The 20,561-nt window shown below is 40.1% G+C and overlaps 2 protein-coding genes across 2 annotated transcripts in view; one reads left to right on the top strand and one right to left on the bottom strand.

Moving 5' to 3' along the window:
• The window catches only part of LOC134658019 (uncharacterized), a 165,456-nt gene that overhangs the window by 106,784 nt on the left and 38,111 nt on the right, over nucleotides 1-20,561 (top strand). The window lies entirely within an intron of this gene.
• Nucleotides 29-4,196, bottom strand: LOC134658112 (uncharacterized protein K02A2.6-like). Its single transcript, XM_063513718.1, has one exon. The coding sequence runs from the start codon at nucleotides 4,160-4,162 to the stop codon at nucleotides 44-46; it is 4,119 nt and encodes a 1,372-aa protein (XP_063369788.1). The 5' UTR covers nucleotides 4,163-4,196; the 3' UTR covers nucleotides 29-43.

Genomic DNA, 20,561 nt, shown 5'->3' with positions numbered 1-20,561 from the left:
GTAATGTTACGTATAACACTATGGTACCTTAAACTAATTATAACTAATCTATTTCTAGTCTATGTCTACGGCTTGGCAACGGCCTAAGCGTCACCGGCGATCGCGTTGGTGGCTGAGGACGTGGGGAAGGATTAGCTGTAACCGACGTTTTATTAGTTACTTCCTCCCCCCTTACTGTCTCGGTCCCTTCCTCACCCCGATCCACCGACCCAGCAGGTTGTACCTCGGCACTCTCTAATTGTTCAGCCTGCTCATCCCCGTCGGGCCCCTGGTCCGTAGGGCACGGAATGCTCGATAAAACTGATCTGCGCCTGAGTTGGTCTATATGTCTAACTAGAAGTCGCCCGTCTCCGTTATCCAGGGTATACCGACGTGAACCCTCCTTGCCTACGATAGTACCTTTGATCCATTTATCGGCACCAGTATAATTACGCGCCCAAACTGTTTCTCCCGTTACCAAGTTTCGCTCCGCGATCGCGCTCTGACCGGCCTGCGCCTGCTGGCGGCGCTGCGCGTCACGTACCCGGTCTTCCAGCCCACGATCACTACGTAATAAGTCTAACCTCGAACGTAAATTCCGTTTTTGTAGAAGCATCGCTGGGGTTTCTCCCGTGGTACTATGCACGCTATTCCTATACGCTAGCAGGTACGTTTGTAATGCGACGTCTACATCTACCCCGTCCCTAAACGCTTTCTTTATCGCCCGTTTACACAACTTTACCGCTTGCTCTGCAGCTCCATTGGACGCCGGGTGGTATGCGGGTGAAAATGCCTGTTCAATGCCGTTTTGAATTAAGAATTGTTTGAACTCTGCGCTTGTAAAAGGCGGTCCTTGGTCTGAAACTACGACTGACGGTAGCCCAAAGCGAGCGAAAGTCGCCCTCAGTTCCATAATTACGGCAGACGAGTTTGTACGTGACATCTCAAACACCTCAATCCATTTAGAGGTCGAGTCAATGAGAATTAAATAAGTCCTACCTTTATATTGCAAAAAATCTAAGTGAATCCTAGTCCAGGGCTGCATAGCATACTTCCATGAACTTGGCGCAGCCTGTGGCGGTGCGACCGCCTCCGCTGCACACGTCTCGCAACCTCTACACAACGCCTCCACCTCCGCGTCTATGTTAGGCCACCATACATAACTTCGCGCCAGTGATTTCATTTTAACGATACCCATATGACTAATATGCAGCTGTTTAAGTACCTTTTCACGCAGCGAATTAGGAATAGTCATACGATATCCCCACATCAAGCAGCCGCGGTCTACATATAACTCGTGACGCCTTATAAAGTAAGGCTCCATCTCTTCGTCGGGACAACTAGCCGGCCATCCTGATTGCGCGTACGTGATAACCCTACTCACTAACCTATCTTTGGCTGTCGAAACCCGTACATCATTATTAGTTACCGGTAGGAAGTTTTCTACAAAATTCACATAAGTGACTTCTTCCTCTCTACCCGCTGCCCCCTCTTTCGCCTGAGGTAACCGCGATAGCGCGTCCGCACAATTTTGTTTTGATGCAACATATTCAATTTGATAATCGTACCCCGATAAAAGAACCGCCCATCGTTGTATGCGCGAAGCTGCCATTACCGGAATGCCGACCTTATCTCCAAAAATGTACGTGAGTGGCTTGTGATCAGTCCGTAATATAAATTTGCGACCGTATAGGTATTGGTGGAATTTACGAATTCCGTAGACAATTGCTAGTGCCTCCCGGTCTATTTGTGCGTACGCACGCTCCGCCGCTGTAAGCGTGCGCGAGGCATATGCCACGGGCCGCTCCCCGTGCTCCGTGACGTGCGATATCACCGAGGCAACCCCCACTCCAGATGCGTCGCAAGTCAAAATCAGTGGCAATTCCTCTGAATAATGCGTTAGCACTTGACTCGACCCGAGCGCCCTCTTGATTTCTTGGAAAGCCGCCTGACACTCCCTATCCCACACGAACTTAACTCCACTTTTCAATAAATTATACAAGGGTGCCATTATACTACTAACATTACCGACGAACTTCGCGTAATACATTACCATCCCTATAAAGGCCCTTAATTCGGATACATTACGTGGCGCCGGCGCGGCCTCGATGGCCTTTACTTTTTCTGGGCAAGTATGTATGCCATCTTCACTAATGACGTGCCCTAGATAATTAATCGACTTAGCAAAGAAAGCGCATTTCTCTTTTTTTACGCGCAAACCATAGGCTTGCAACCGCTCAAAAACTTTAACTAAATTGTCAATATGCGTTTCCGTATCGCTGCCCGTGATAATCACGTCGTCAAGGAATACGCCTACGTGTGGCAAGTCTGCAAACATTTGTTCCAACCGCCTCTGAAATATACCCGGGCTCGAGGACAATCCATACACAAGACGATTATATCGGAATAAGCCCTTATGAGTATTAATCACGGTGTATTTTCGAGAATCGTCCAGCTCAAATTGCGCGTAGGCCTGCGATAAGTCGATCTTACTAAATCGCTTCCCCCCGTACAGGCGTGCTAACAAATCTTCTACCCTAGGTAACGGATATCGATCGACTTCTAGCATTCTATTTAAGGTCAGTTTGTAATCAGCGCAAATTCTTACATTACCATCCTTCTTTACTACCGGGACAATGGGTGTAGCCCAGTCGGAGCGGTCGACGGGGGTGAGCACGCCGTCGCGCACCAGCTGCTCCAGCGCGCGCTCCACCGGCGTGCGCAGCGCGTACGCCAGGGGGCGCGCGCGCAGGAACACCGGCCGCGCCCCTTCCCGCAGGTGGATGCTCACGCGACCGCCGGTGAACCGCCCCAAACCTTCCGCGAACACGTCACAAAATCTGGAACTGAAATCCGTCAAGTTAAACTCATTTCCATCTACCTCGTTTCTATTAACATTGCAAGGTCTGCATGGCGTAGGTATGGGTATATTTAATTCCGCCAGCCATTGTCTGCCTATCAACATGGATTTACCATTTTCAATTACATACATCTCCAAATATTCCTGCCTATCTTTATATTTTACCAGTGGTTTTACTACACCGACTGGTTTTACAAGCTCTCCAGTGTAATAACGTAATCTAACATTACTACTATAAAGTACTAACTGAGAAAACAATTGTTCGTAAACTTTTTTGCTGACGCATGATATCGCACTGCCTGTATCGCATTCCATGTCAAGGTCAATACCCTGCACATTTATTTTCATAAAAATAGGTTTGTAATCCGCTGCCTTTAAGTTATTAACATGTATGATAATTACCTCGTCACTCATGTCACTGTCCTCACTATATGTGTCCCGGTGACTGGCCATATTCATAACTTCCACGCTGTGAGTACGAGTATCAGCCATTAATGGACACACCCGTTGCAAGTGTCCCTGCTTGTTGCACACCTTGCACACATAGCGGGTGAACCGGCAGGTGTCCGTGCCGTGCGTCCCGCCGCAAGCGTTACAGTGTGCGTCACGCCGTTTTCCCGCCGACGCCGCCGACGCTGCCTGCCAGCCGCTGGCGCGGGCACCACGCCCAGCGCTGGCACCTCGCTCTGCGCCCCGCGGTTGCCATGCTCCACGCGCCGCCTCGTTCCTACGTCGTGACGAACTCGCCGCTATCGCTTGACAAGACGCCAGCGCACTTGTCCCGTCACTAGCAGGCTTTCGTGACCCCTCGACCATAGCGGCGTCCTTCTCAGCCGCTTCCATACTGACTGCCAGATTAAAAGCTTTAGTGAAATCTAGCTTATCTTCAGCAAAAAGCCTTTGTCGAATGGTCTCGCTGTGAATTCCGCATACAAACTGATCCCTTAAACTATCTTCGAGCCACGCCCCAAAGTCACACGTCTTAGACATTCTTTTCAAAACTGCCACGTAATTAGACATAGATTCACTATCTCCCTGTTTCCTATGCCTAAATTTATAACGTTCTGCCAGTACACTAGGTTTAGGTTGCAAATGTTTTTCTAAAATGGCAGTTAAGTCGGCGAATGTTTTTGTCGTAGGTTTATCCGGCGTGCACAAGTTGACTAGGAGTTCATAACCCTCGGCGCCAATCACGGTCACTAACGTAGGCACTTGCAACTCAGCTTTAATGTTGTTACACAAGAAATACTGTTCAAGTCGTTCTACATATAACCGCCAATTGTCCGACGCGATCTTAAACTCGCCTATTTTGCCGATTGACATTGTTTTTGCACAACACAACACGCACAGTACACGCACTAAAAGGTCCGAACAGCTCGTCGCCACTGATAAATAGGGATGAAGGGGGTGGCGTCCGACTAAGGGTTGCAGAAATAACACACGTCCGTTCGTTGCAATATTTAATCGAGACAAAGGAATCTATAGCTACCCACTTACATGTTACCTATATATTTTTGGCTAAGTACCCACATACATCACAATTATAAACTGGCGTAGACTTTTATATACCGCCAGATGGTAAGCGATTACCGTAGCCTATGGACGCGTTGCCGACCCATTAAAAACCTGTACACTCCTTTTTTGAAGAGGTCCATACTGTAGTTCCTCGAGTAAACCTCAGCAGGAAGCTCATTCCACAGCCGGACGAGCGTTTATGTCCAGACGTGTTGCCTCCCTGTCACACTTACGTACAAATTTACAAGTGCGACAGAGAGACAACACGTCGAACGTGGTTCGCGGTAGACCCTCAGGCTTCGGAGTAACTTCCATCTAGTACGGCTCGTATGCATCTGCGTCTTGCCATCCCATCCACTTGCACAATCTCTCGGGAAGCTCAAAAGACCCATTCGAACGCTTTCGCTATCACCAGTCGCGCGACCGTGGCATACCATACTGGCGGTCACTGATATGTATAGAGTTAAGGCAGGAACGTGGCTCAAAGCAAAGAGAGGCTCAGTTGCCCAAATATCGCTATAGACCAGTGGTTCCTAACCTTTTCAGTCCGGTCACCCCTATGCCTAACTAGGGAACGTGATTTTACCCCTCCTCCCAATGGTAATAAAAAATAAAACGTGTACGTTTGTTGTATTGTTATATTAGGTTAGCTTATTACCCCCGTAAAATACGTTTTACCCCCACGGGGGTAATGACCCCCAGGTTAGGAACCACTGCTATAGACTGTAGGACCCTTACGTGTTAGAATAACCATTGCTAGTCCAATTGAGTTTGTTCAATTAGGTACTGAATGTGGCTGCTGTATTAGCAGGGAAGCAAATGGCCTCTCTCATATCGGAATTAGGTTACCCGGCCATTTTTTAGGGTTCCGTACCCAAAAGGTAAAAACGGGACCCTATTACTAAGACTCCGCTGTCCGTCCGTCCGTCCGTCCGTCCGTCCGTCCGTCCGTCTGTCACCATCTGTGAAAATTTCAACTGTCAGCTATCACGGTTCGTGAGATACAGCCTGGTGACAGACGGACGGACGGACGGACGGACGGACAGCGGAGTCTTAGTAATAGGGTCCCGTTTTTACCCTTTGGGTACGGAACCCTAAGAAAAGCCACACAAGTTTACCTATATGTTACAATACTTACAATGTATACTTACACCTAAGTACCTCCTTTTGTTCGTACCAATCCCAGAGCCACGAGCGGAGTCGTGATGAGTGATGATGTCGCCATAGAGCGCCTCCATTACTGGCTCCCATTTACGTCACATTTCCACACATTTCGACCCGTTAATGTGTGACTTTATATTTCGTAACACGTAGAAAGCTGTCACCATTCTATGCTAATTGCTAATTGTTGAATATCTCAAAACGGCTGCCGAGAATGTCCTGTCAAATTACTCTTTGGTCGAGCCGACCGCTGGCGTCAATTAAATATAAACCCTATTTGAAGAACTTTAAGGTTTCTGTTAGAGTTTTAGCGATAAGTGGTGCTCCTGTCATATAGTACGCTTGGTCGTATACTTGCAATGAAAGTTGGGCGGTATTTCTTTGGATATATAGTTCATAATTAAGTGTCAGGTTTTGTAGACAGGTCCTGGTCGAGTGGGCTTGTCCTAGAATTAGGTATTGAGGTTAGATACAACTGATTGTAATGCTCAAGGCAGAGAAGAAATTAACGGAGTTGAGAGTTTGCGATAAAGGCAGGAAGTGGATTAAATGATAAGTTTTATATGTACGGTGTTTTGAAATTAATAAATATATAATTTTTCACCACACCAACTCGGAAAGGCTTACTTTGCACTTCAAAAACTGATAGCAAGGTTGCATTTTATTCACATGTGAGGCAAAGTAATCAAATGCAAATTTTGGGTTGTTTTCTTATGTTTTCTGGTAGAATTGACTTTTAAATGATGATTCTGGATGATAAATGTTCAATAACCTTCATTTGTATTTGATTTGGTTTGATATTTTACATTTAATATTTGCTTCGGGTTGGTGTGGTGAAAATTTTTGTTTCACTCGGGGACAAATTTTGTTTAACCCTCGTACTTTGAAACCCTCGCAACGCTCAAGATTCCATTTTTCGAACCACTCGCTACGCTCGTGGTTCAATTTTGGAATCTTTCGCTTGCTCGGGTATCAAATATTTTAGCACGAGCAGTTAAACAAATACTTTGCCCCCTTGTAAAACAAATAACTATTGTTACTAAACATGTTATACTGAACGAGATTCATGGTTGATTGATGGTGACCATGAGATCAATTATGTGGACAATATAGAGGTCGCTAACCATCGGAAAATTATTGTAATTCACAACCATTTGATGGTGATTATCGTTATGTCATCGAGCATTCATTAAAACGCAGTTAAAACGCCATTTACAGGAGTTGGTATTGAAACGTACCTACTTAATTGTTAAATTGAGCCCTTTACGTGTTAGCTACTTGTTGGGAAAGTTCCAAAATAACTGGTCTAAACTTAGAATACCGGTAAAGAACTGAATTGCAATATTCAGTGTCAGATTGAGTAGAAATTCAACATACCACCTTAACTACTTACGGCAGAAATGCACTCTAATGATATCCTATCATAAGCTAAAGGGTGTCCCAAAAAGGACGCAAGATTTCAATTTGCCGCCATTTTTGTATTTTAGTGCTGACAACCCTAAAAAAAATCTATTTGACAGCTGAATGTTTAGGGTTTGTAAAAATGGCGGGTTATACGAAAGATCAACGCGTTTTTATTATTGAACAATATTTCAAAAATGTAATGAAAGTTTAGCGGGTACGGTTCGAAAATTCCGTGCAAAATATGGTCGGAATATTGACTTGACTTTATCAACTGTGAGCAGAGTGGTTGGAAAATTCAGGGAGAGTGGATCAATTTATGATGTTCATTCCACTGGTCCCACAACCACTCATGCTTTAAAAGAGGAACTTCGACGCTGCATTGGAGAAATTCAACCGCATCTATGCAAAATGGCCATAGAAATTTTTGACAAAAGAGTGCGTATGTGCCAGCAAAGCCTAGGAGGACATTTTCCTGACGTATTATTCCACAAATAACCCTATTTTATGTATTTCAAGATTTATATACTTACAAATATAATATAACGAAAAAAAAAAGTGTTTTTCATCAATTTCAAATCTTGCGTCCTTTTTGGGACACCCTTTAATATAGTGTTTAGCAGCTGAAATACAGCTAAAAAGTTGTGCCAAAAATGAAATAATCGAGGGACTATAATTTAATACCTATGTGTATCAACCATTACGTTTTCCCAGTAGTTTCATAAATTGAATTCCGTCCGAAGAAATACAGTTCTATTTCCAATTTTACATTTCCATGGAACTAAAACGCAGTAAAATTTATCGGTATGCTTTAGTACGTTTAGTACGCAGATATTTGATATAGTATCGTATTGAGCGAGGCTGTAAGCTGACGGGGCTATTAAATAAACATAACTTTGTGTCTTAAATGAGACCGTCAGTGTATGATTTATTTTATTTCTTCTTCAGTGTCTCAGTTTTACTGTTCGTGAACACATTTCAAATCTGGGGGCACGGTAGTGCCCCCGCCAAGACGAGCAAAGCGAAGCGCAAGGGCACTACCTACCTTTTCTCGAAGCGCTTCGTCGTTTTTTTGAACCCTCTTAACTTGGGTTTGGATTATACCAGATAAACAAAACTTTCGGGATATGATGTCAATAGTGGACTTATTAAGCATAAAAATTTTCAATTGCATAGCTCTTATACTTTAGATTTTATTAATGTCTAAAAAACCCCGATTTCGTCACTGACTCACTCACTCACTCACTGTTGATCATCAAAACCTCTAGGGTACTTCCTGAAGTCCTAGGAAGCTGAAATTTGGTATGTGAGATAGTATTAGTCCACAAACAACAAAATAATTCAAAAACTTGAAATTATTAGCCCCTAAGGGGGTGAAAAGGGGGATGGAATTTTGTATGGGAAATCAATAACCGCTGAACCGATTTAGTTGAAATTTGGTATGTAGATAGTTATTGTTATGGGGAAGGATATAAAATAGTTTCAACCCCAAAATCACCCCGTAAGGGTGAAAAGGGGTGGAAAAAGGCGTTAGGGGAAAAGGGAGTTGAAGTTTGTATGGGGAATCAGTAAAAAGCAGATTGTATATAAAAAATACGTATTTCAGGATGTTTAATAGTAAATCACCCGCAACCTTTTAAATCAGAAAATTGTCATAAGCAACTTACAAAAAGATGTGAAATCCCACCAAAACATTTTCATGTAAAATGTTGCCAAGACGAAACCATAAGGCTCGCACTGACAAAAAGTTATCAGATCTCTTGTAGAGCCAAGCTTCTAACTCTACAGGCCCTACCTTCACAGACTCTACACCTTAGTCAAAATATGTGGCTTGGCCGTTTCATTATTACAATAACTATTTTATAATAAAAAATAATGAATAGTGAATACATTTTTCACCTTACGCCCATGTGACGAAACGGCCAAGCCACATATTTTGACTAAGGTGTAGAGTCTGTGAAGGTAGGGCCTGTAGAGTTAGAAGCTTGGCTCTACAAGAGATCTGATAACTTTTTGTCAGTGCGAGCCTTATGGTTTCGTCTTGGCAACATTTTACATGAAAATGTTTTTGGTGGGATGGAATATACAGTATAGATTTTGAAGTACAACAGTTTTTATGATATTTCTATAGGGTTTATTTTGTTACGTAAGCGTGCCTATATAATGAAGAATTTATGTTAAACTACAGTCAAAACCGTTATTTGTATATATTTTCTACATAAAATGTGTCCGTTTTTATTGCTTTACAGTGTCTTTATATGTAAATAGTAGAAAACAAACATCTTCATGTATAAATAACTATATTTGAGCAGGTAAAACGTGTATGTATAAATTGAATAGCTTCTTTAACCTTCCCTTCTGTTGCAGGTACGTACGAGCGAGTGTAAAAATAAGGTAAAACTAGAGATCCTTCAATATAATAACTTAACCTAAATATTCGCCGACCACATCTCCTTTCCGCTTTCGATATGTAAATATTATTAGGAAATCAGGAAACAGCAGCAATTATACACAGTTAAGTTTCCTCTAAAATAATCACGCCAATTGCAAATTATCAAGGAATTGTACTCCCTACGGAAGAGGGAATAGAGACTACATAATTGCGGTTGTTTCAGCCTGTGTAATAAGGTACACCTACATAATTTAGTTACGCTGTATTACATTATGAAGGAAGGGAAAACGATAAACACAGCTGATCGGAACGTTAGATGAGGCATTTTCTATTCAAATAACTGTACAATAAAGTTCAAACTAGAAGCGCGGTTTCCATTACGGATGATTCGTAACATCATAACATTCGTAACACGCTTCTAATTTATGAAGGCCTGGTGCTTTCCGTGGGTTTAGTTAATAATTGTTATGTATGTAAATAATGTAACTAGGTAATTTGTGCACTTATGCCAAGTAGCATAACAATAACAAGTGCCGTTATATGTGGTGTAAGAAAAAACGTAACGGTTTGCAATGATTCGGGTTTTTAGGTATGTTTTTTTGCTAGCATTAAAGTCTTTTAATTTAATGTCGACACGCTCGAATGATGCACTTATAATTTAGTTCGTACGTGGTTCTAGTGTAGGCAAGTGGAATTTGTAAGTCCCAAAGTTACATTGCACTGAAACGGCTTTTGCAAGAAAACTTAACACAGTATTTAGTTATATTCACGTGGAAGGAATATACATTTACACATACATTAACTATATTATGTAAACGCTATATATGACTTTCATTTGGTACTTCAGACCAGCTATCATGGTCGCATTTTTATCACCTGTCATGCTATGCGTCACTTTCGCACTTACATGTTTGTTAGAACGTGACAGCCATGGTGACAAATGATAAAGAGCCGGCCATCTTAGCCCTACAGGAATAAAACACTAAACTGATAAGGCTGCGTTTCCATCAGAGATGTGCGAGTATGCATAGCGAGGGATGTGTTTATTAAGAACCAATGGAATCCCTTCATTTACGTCCTCGCACAGCGGATCTCTAGTGAACAATATTCTATTGGTCTTTAACAAACACATCCCTCGCTACGCATCCTCGCTCATCTCTGGTAGAAACGCAGCCTAAAACCACACAATTCGGATATACTATACAATGCTTTTTTGGCTTTTTCAAGGCCTTTTAACCTTGAGGGTATAATAAGTCACCGATGATCGATGTAAACATCTCACGGCACCTCCAAGTTAGAGGTCTCGTGGCCGGCACCGCCCGGCGCGCCCGTGACGGTCGCGCTCTGATTCCGGCGACTTTGAACACTGTCGCTTAAACACATTACTATTCACTACTCAGTTGCGCAAAAACTAATCGTGGAGTCAGATTATCTCGCGGTCTTTGTAAGGAACAGTCAGCATAACGTATGAAACAACGATCTAAACCTACTTTGCTTTCCAAATTGTAGAGATACCTAAATCTCTACAGTTCGCGTTCAACTTCAAATTATCTATTGCAGTCTAAGGGTGGAATCACATCTGTCAGCATCGAGCCGCATTTTATATATGAGAAATTGCTCGTTAGTATGAAGATGCGTACGCATGCTTTCAGCTTTCCGATGCGTACGCATCTTCATTCTAACGAGCGATTTCTCATATATAAAATGCGGCTCGATGCTGACAGATGTGATTCCACCCTAATTGTTTAGGAGAATGTAAATATTTTTGACGAGTCTGATCTGCTATTTTTGATGCTGACTGCACTGTAAAGGAGCAAATACAGGTATGTATATTTATGAACCTATTCAAAATAGTATAATTCGTTAAATTTTCAATAATAGATATTTTCTATACATTTTTTCGTACAAGAATGTCTAAAATATTGTTCCTTTGCCGCTCACAAATTTTTGTTTCGATCAAAGTAAAAATAAAACTAAGCGTTAGCTAAAGGTTTGTTTGCTAAAAGATACTTTTTGCTAAATGGGAAATCTGTTTCATCATTATAATTAAACAGCAAAAACCGTCGTTTGAACATCAATAGCAAGCGATACAGTTAAGGTACTTGGAAGACTCCTATTATCACCAAAAAGCATCAAGTTGTTTGTTCCACCTGATCAGTGTCGGTCGTTGAACCCGGGACGAGCGGCAATTGAATCTGTTATAGGTACCGAGATAATCAGCAAGAATGCTTGAAGATTTCATTTCAAAAAGCGTATTCGGAAACGAAAAATGTGATATTAATTTAATATCGAATATCAAGGTGATAATCATTAAAAACTTAACTTTGTGTCATATACTAAAGAAAAATTAACTGTTGCTAATACAGTGACCGAAGCTAGATTAAAACCAGCGTCTTCGGCTTTCTTTGCTAAGTTGTTCTTTCCTATGATATTTATCTAACAGACACTCTCCGGCGAGAGAAAATATCGTATTTTAATTTTTAACAAGCAGAAACGTCTGCTATAACGATGCAATTATTTTTTCCACTTTTAAATTTATTCTAAAATATCATATGCCTAGTTTTCTCCAAGGGCCATTGTCATTCAGGCCACAAACATTATGATGAAGAAGAGAATTCATCATCATCAAAATCGATTGCGTAGTAGATAAATCGGCTACGACCGAACACATGACTTTTTTTTTCGTGCTTAGTCGGAAAAGAAAAGAGTGGGATCGAGAGGTTCTCGACACTCACTCTTGGACAACTGGTGAAAAATTTAATTCTGTACATTCTTATCTTCATCTAAATAGAACTTGGTTGGGAAGATGCTTCCGCTACCGCCCGTTACAAACGTGGTAACCGCTAATTTCGGGGAACAAAAGGCTGATTCAGACTACTGATTATAGATTTTTGATAACTTTTCCTAAAACTTCTGCCGACGCATTCATTGGTCCGTAGCATTATTAACTCACGGTTGCGATTTGGGGCATCAATGATAATAAAACTTGAATGGACCAAACAATTTTAACGCATAGAAAAAACAAGGAGCATCATAATTCCACTTAAACCAATGAACAAAGTTTTAGCGGTGACTTAAATTTATTAGGTTGACAATTTTTTCTTTCCCCATTCATACTTTCCAAATTTCAACTCAAATAAGTAAAATAACTACTACCTTAATATGTAAATTAAGTCACTATAGGTACCTAATACTTACTGAAAACGTTTAGTCTTCTTAATCTTATTACATCGATATCATATTCAATCTTATATACTGGGGTAGTGAATATTTATATAAGTATACTTATTGCTTTAGAGTTAGAGTGTAGGATAGCAAAACCCTAGGACCTTGGATGTGAACTTTAATTGGACCATATTCGCGACATAAGTGTTAAGAGCCAACAGGAGCTAAGATTTAAATATTTTAGGTAAATATACCCGTCTCGCTAACGGAAGCGGCTCCTAAAACTAGTGCGATAAGGACAAGGCGAAAAATCGAGGTTTCGTACTCGACTGTTTCCTCCTCCAAAACTTAACCAATCGTAACCAAATTTGGAAATCTAAATGATTATGACATTATCTGTGTCGGACCGTTTTGCTTTTTTGACTAATTGATGTCAGTTTTGAATAGCACGCCTGTCATTGCGGCATACCATTTTGGCCATTTTTGAAGGGCTCTAGCGCCTTAAAAAACAAAAATATCAAAAAAACCAAAACGTTCCGACACAGATATTGACAATATTAATCTTTGTTGAAAAAATCATTGCTCTAGCTTCAAAACCCACGGAGGAAACAGTCGAGTACGTTTGTATGGAGAAATGAGCACTCCTGTTGGCTCTTAAGTAGGATTTAAATACTTAAGGGTAACATTCCATTTCTGACCGCAGCTGTACTACTGGTACTGAACGCGTCGCTGTTACTGTCAATTTCCATAGTAAAATGAACAGTAGTGCAGCTGCGGTTGGAAATGGACTGTCACCTTAAGTGTCGAATCATTTGTGCTGTTAATTGCCTTTTAATTTAATTACTAAGTTATTGCCAAATTCCCACCCAATGGCCTGCAATGATAAAAATATTATCACTCCATATTTGGCACCGAACATACTATCGCTTTTAGTTGGCCAACTAAAACCAATAAGTACTTCTAATAAGTGTTTTGTAACTATAGGTGAAATTCCTGCTGTCTAATCCTGTCCACGCCCTCATTCTACATAAACAAACTTATCTATGTCGCAAAAACTAGGGCGATAACAATCTACATGTAACCCGGCCCGCATAGAGCGGGGCTAGATAAAACTATCGGCACATCCGGGTGTTTTCACCGAGGTACTGAGGTAACAATTACCTAGAGACGTGTGAACGTCCCACCATTCGATGCTTTCCTGGTACATTGGGAACACTTTCTTCGATTACACATAATATAAATTAGAAAAAGCGGTAAAAATAAATTGATTGATTGGCAAAAATGACAGCTTTGTAATGAAGCTATGAGCTCTGGGCCCACTGCTATTAATAATATATTGTCGTTGTCGCTGTCACAGCCTTAGATACGTAAAAAAGCGTAGCGAAATGGGCTTTCTGTTTTTGTTATTTCAATCAAAATCTTAACAATTTGTTGTACCGGTAGAGTAAATAGGTTGCTACTAATACATACCTCCCTCAAGACTGTGTAATGAGATAATAATATTATCAGTTAAATTAAATTAAGCCTTAAGGCATATGTAACACCATTTGTGGCAGGTTTATGGGGAATATTGTGGAATCGATTCGACAGTAATTAATGTCTTAAGAACTATCCATTAAAGTAAAGCAAACTTTGTAGGTATGAGATATATATGCCACGGATCCGCTATCAATTTTGTTGTGTAAACCAAAGGCTTGTGTCAAAGGTCTATCTCAATTTGTCATTGTTGTCATAAAAACCGGCGAATAGGGACGGTTTCACGATTGTCCAAAAATGGCGCCGCCGCGCGTGCCGCATGGTGACGCGTGCGCAGCGGCGTGCGAACCGTGCGATACGGGGAAATAAGTGATTTACTCTCTACCCGTATCATTTGTAGTTGTGTACTGCATAAGTTCATAAGTATAACTTAAATTGTTTATAACTGACTTCCAAAATTTACGCCAGGATCAGGAGCGAAAAATCGCTGCAATTTGGTTGTCACAATTTTTTTCGGTGGTCCATTAGTGGGTAAACATTCTTTGTATCATCTGAGGGATAAACGGTTAACAGAATCAAATACCTACTTATTTTGTTTGAGGAATGTCACATGCAGATTTGAGGAAATACCTAGTAATATTCCGCTTCCCTTCTATTAGTAAAATATACAAGTAAACATAAACAGTTATTTATCGCGGTGCAAACTTGACTTATCTGCCTTGAACTGTTTGTCTATTCGCCTTTCACCGTTTTTGAATATCAGCTGCGAGCTCAAATATCGATCTCTAGGGCGCGACATAAGTATTCATAAACATTATTCTCCGGGTAATTGCGTTGGCAACGTTTGGTACCTCAGGACAAGAATGTAGTACAGCCAAGTTTAAAAATATGGGTGCACACATCATACTCAAAAATATGTCCCATAGCTCTTATGTCAGCGAATTAAGAACTTCGGGACATATTTTTGAGTAAATTATAAGCACTCATATTTATACACTTGACTGTAGTAAGGGCTTTTCGCGAGAGCAATAGAAATGGTTTCTTTTTGTATAGGAAACTAGTTATAAGTATTAGTTTCCATTGAGACATTCTCACTCAGTTTTGATTAATTGTGCTGTACTGATACGTAAAGCACCAAACGTGCAGAATAATCTACGTTATCACAAGGATACCGGAAATACGGACAAAAAGATTAAACTATTGATAAAATTAATCTTCCCTGGCTAAACATATTTATCTGATAATTTTATTTATCTTTTTGCACATTACATACATCTTGTGTCTTGAGATGTAAGAGTGAATCTCTGAGGACTCAGAGGTTTAGAAAAGTCTCTAAGATATCAATGTCGCCAGATCATTTATTTTCACTCTTGTGTTGTGCAAATCCACTGTTTGTCGCTTTCGTTTCGCCACAATGCTATCAGATCAGATAGCGGTAAGAGTTGCACTCTGCTAACCCCTGACACAAGCGTAATTAGGTGTTCGCTGGCTAGATACTGTGCATTTACGCAACGCAGTCGCAAAGCTGTCTAAATAATTAGATGTTACGAGAGTTACCCGTACTATTAATAACAAACCTTAAGGAATAAGTACCGTCAACCGGTAGGTACACACGGCTGTACTTAAAAAAACATCTATAAAACACACTTAATTAGGTATTGCCGACTGCACTGAGTATCAGATAATTTTATTGTCTTTACCCACCCAACCAACATGTAAGAGATAGTCCGTTTTGACACTTTATTGAGATGTAAGTAAGGAGTAAACTGAGCGGATGCTGCCTTTGCCCGTAATGCCCGAGTCATAAGATGCAGGCAGAGGCAGCCCCCGCAAGGGTGTAAGAGCTATTGATAAATAATAGAACCTATATATCTGCTAATATATCTGCTCCTTACTTTCTAATCGGTCAAAAAATAAATTCCCATGAGGCTGATTACCGAGTACATATTTACTTCAATGTTTATTTTGAATGCAAATAGTAGTGTTTACCTTATCTTATCAATCGATATCATTGGATTGACATATCAGGGTCAACAGTATCGACTTCAATTCAGCTGTCTATTAATGTCAACAGTAGGTGAGATGTAAGAAAATGTCGAGCGCTTACTGCGTTTGATAACAAACTTCTAAGGCTTTTATAACTACCACGGGACTTAATCGCGTAAGGCCTGGCCTGATGGTGTCTGCCTGTGACCACGAACGTAACGTCACGTTCGAAACCATAAACCATGGCCATGTTCGAGGCCATAAATAAACGTAAGTCTTACGCGATTAAGTCCCGTGGTAGTTATAAAAGTATGAGTGAGAATCGTGTTAGTTTAAATCAATAAACTTCTAAGGTTTGACTTATATTAAATGTCGCCAAATCGTTATCGAAACAAGTTATTGACAGTTATTATTTTAATTAATGGTTTCATTTATTCCTGACTGTACTTCTTGCACCTTTATGGATTGATCTCTTTATCTAATAAGCTCGAAGTGTTTACGAGTACTGCGGCAGTTGCACGGTCGCATTTTTATCGCTTGTCACCATGCCTGTCACGTTCTAACAATTAGTATTTAAGTGCGAAAGTGACAGGCATAAGTGATAGGCGATAAAAATGGAACCATGCTCCGCCCGCATGTATCGAGTAAGAGTAAGAGTAGAGGAAATTGTTTCAGATTTAATTTATAATATTTGACTGGGTAACTAGTGGTTCTGTGAGCTGTACCTAGACCTCGGGAACCTCCATAGCTACGCCATTTTCTGTTTGTTTGTGTCACCCAAGCTCCCAAACGGATAAACCGAATTTCGAACAGTTTTCGATAAAAGTTAAATAATACCAGGTGTGTTAGTTTAGAGAGATAGTTTAGATACTTAGATAACTATTGCTATAATATTGTCAGGTTTTATTTAAAGTTGGTTTATTTATCAACTTTAGTACCGTTGAAGCCATCATCGCTTATTACGCTACGCCCGCGCTATTTCATTTCTAATTGCCAAATGGTGTAACTTTGCTACCATATACAGGCATAATGCTGTAGCCATCTCAATCAAGGCGGATAACACTATGTGACTGCGGTAAGCGGGTCAGACCAAGTCCCTTGCAACACCTTTGTTTCAATATGTGGGACAAATATGTATGGATAATAATTATTATCTTCTAGGCCCCTTAATTATGGTCGCATTTGCCATGTGATGAAGACATAATTATTTTTCACTCTTGACAAGTATTTTTGACAAAAATGGAAATAATTGAATGCTTGCTTATCTAATCTCTATTATTCAGCCATACTTTTTTACCGTAATAGGCTTAATAGGTAAAAATAATGAAGTAAAAGCTTGGTGAAAAGGTTTTGTTGTCGAAATGAAACAAACACTTACGATGGAAATGGCGTGATATCGCAATTTGCAATGGGTCGAGTAAATCTCAGGATTAATATCTAGTCGTTGTGGTTTTGTAAACAAACAATTATTCCTTAACCACGCGTCCCTTGTAATAGAAAAGGATACATCAAACATCAACATTTATTCAGCAAATAGGCCACAAGGGCACTTTTACACGTCAACATGGAATTTAAATACAGCAAAAAAAAACACATCTACAATTATAAAATACAACTTTCTAAGCCGCAAATATAAAATCAAACTAAAGTATTACATAGAGATGTATAAAGTCTCTAAATGTCGAATTAAAAAAAAAACGCTATAACAATATTGAAAAAAAGAACACAAAGATACAAAACTAATTATTAATAAATAAATAAATTATTTAGAGATGTAAATGTCTCTAAGTGTCATCATAACTAAAAGATTACAATATATAGTAGTTAATCATATTATCCTTAGAGATGTATAGGGTCTCCAAGAGTCAAAATCCTGTATACCTAATTAAAACATTCATTAAGTAAGAAAATGACAATAAAAATAAAATAGCATACGAGAACCGAATGATGTGTGTCTGTGTCCATGTAATTATCCTCAAAAATAGAGTAACTAAATATAATAGCTCGTGTTAGCTTAAATAGACCAGTCTCCACAAACAGCACCCGATACTTACCTATTCGTTCCTTTGAAAATTGCCAGCTTAATTTATCACAAAGCGAGTGCTAACTAGGCATTTTCGTTTCACGCGAACGTTAAATAGCATGTAAACTAGTCCACTAATATGAACAATAGCGAATAATTGTCACCTCATTTATCTGCCGTCCATAAATCGATGGTTACATAAGAATATGAGGCTGTTGTAACGGCGCCCACGCCCATTGTGTCGCTGATGGGTATCGGGACGTACGTAAAGCTTGCACAAATCTTCTGTTTGTTTACACGCGATAGGTCGCCAGATAACGGGGTGATGGATCCTGTTACGTTGGATACCCCGCTGGTTGAATTTTTTGCTGTATAACTATAGTTACTTATACGGTTTTGTCATATTTTAGCAACATTATAATGTTAGTTTTGTATTCAGAAGAAGTTTTTGAAGTGAAAACTTCTTTAGCGGCGCTGGGCACTTTTTGAGGTGGGGAAAAAATTATAAACTCGAGACAGCGTAAGGCGATCACGTGACCGTAAGGGGCGTAAGGCGATCACGTGACCGTAAGCCCAGTAAGGTGGCCACTCATCATTTAAATGGCATTTAAATCAATAAAGAAACACTCAATGTTATTTGACATTTATGTTGCGGACTCCTTTTCAAGACTCTTTACCTATGTTCAAATAATTTGACGTTGTCCTGGCAGTATGTAAATAAACATGTCAATGAAAAAGTGTGATCTTATTTGAGAATGATAATAATATATAATAAATAAATAGAATGCCTCCGCTAAACGTATGTATCGTGTTACCGGGCGTCGGTAACATAGTGAGGTGAGTTTTCACTTCTATCGGCACTCCCGGAGTGCAACTGTTGTTGCTTGTTTCTTTGGTACACCCTTCAGCCAAAGTAGTTTTATTTGTTTTAAACATAGACTTTCTTGAAAATACGTATTTAAAATATTAGTGTGAGAAATGTAAAATTAATATTATGACATTGTCATATTCGAATGGTAAAGTGGGTATGATGTTTTTTAGGCTATAATTTGAAAAATTACTACCATCAACTGATCCAGAAACTTTGCTTACAAAATGGCATGATAATTCAAAGTAATAATCCATTAACAAAACCTACGTCTTGAACGATAATCAATAATTAAACAAAGACAAAAGGAACACTGTCCGGCTACGAATGGCAATCATAATTTACTGGACTATCTCCGAAACAATGCCAGCTGAGGCCGCCATGTTTATACAACCTAACGGTATTCTAATTTCATAATTCAACTTATCTTCGGTGTTTGATTTTGTGGCCAGTATCAGGGATAAGGATTGAAAGAACAGAGTTCGTCTATGAGGCCAAAGCGCACTGGATGTGTGTGCGTAGGCGTGCACGTGTGCGTGCGCTATAATGTTGGAACCGCACGGGCACACATTACAAATAACACGCACGTGCACGGTGTAGGTACAGGCAAAGAAGAAGAACTACTTAAAGGAGTATGCACCGAATTGGTGCCTAGGTAGCGACAATGTATCGTCGCACCAAACTTAACCTAGCACTTGATGTGTTTAGCGTAGACGGGGTCTAATAAGACGAATTTTCTTCTTGGATGTTCTGTGGGTACATGACCCTGTGTTTTTAATTATTGAAGGGAAAACCTCTTTAGCGGCGCTGGGCACTTTTTGAGGTGGGGAAAAAATGATAAACACGAGACAGCGTAAGGCGATCACGTGACCGTAATCCCCGTAAGGTGGCCACTCGTAATTTAAATGGCATTTAAATCAATAAAGAAAAACTCAATGTTATTTGACGTTTATGTTGCGGAACTTGCGGACTCCTTTTCAAGACTCTTTACCTATGTTCAAATAATTTGACGTTGTCATGGCAGTATGTAAATAAACATGTCAATGAAAAAGTGTGATCTTATTTGAGAACGATAATAATATATAATAAATAAATAGAATATATACCTCCGCTAAACGTATGTATCGTGTTACCGTGCGTCGGTAACATAGTGAGGTGAGTTTTCACTTCTTTCGGCACTCCCGGAGTGCAACCGTTGTTGCTTGTTTTATTGCGATGCATATCATGACATGATTTCATGATATGCGTTAAAAAGATTTAAGTATCACTCTTGTGTAATGTAATTTTACAATAATTTGTAAGACCTATTTGTACGTTCCAATGTATGTGAGGATGAATCGACAGACAACTTAATTGTTTCCGATCTCTTTTCACTCGACCGAATTATTCATAATGACCTTTATTAGACATGCCTAGTAATAATGATATCAAACCGTGTTTTGATTAAATAAGAGATATTACAACTAAATTACAACGTACATTCGGCCGGATAATTTTTGGCCGAAGGCTCCAAACGATCCAACACTGGCTGGTAAGGCTTAGCTGCTTAGAAAAAGATTAATGCTAGCAAATATCTCGAGTTGGTCCAGTATTTTGCACTTTATGGTAATGAGGTTAGAGTTGGTAGTTGCGTGCGTGATCGCGTTAGATGGAGAAAGCTGCCCTGATGTACGGGCGAGGTATTGATAAGTCGCTTCCCGGTCGGGCGATGCAAATTATTGTTGCGCCGTGCGCA

This window comes from Cydia amplana, chromosome 21, assembly GCF_948474715.1.
Source record: "Cydia amplana chromosome 21, ilCydAmpl1.1, whole genome shotgun sequence".
NCBI lineage: Eukaryota > Metazoa > Arthropoda > Insecta > Lepidoptera > Tortricidae > Cydia > Cydia amplana.
This window is presented reverse-complemented; position numbering and strand designations above follow the sequence as displayed.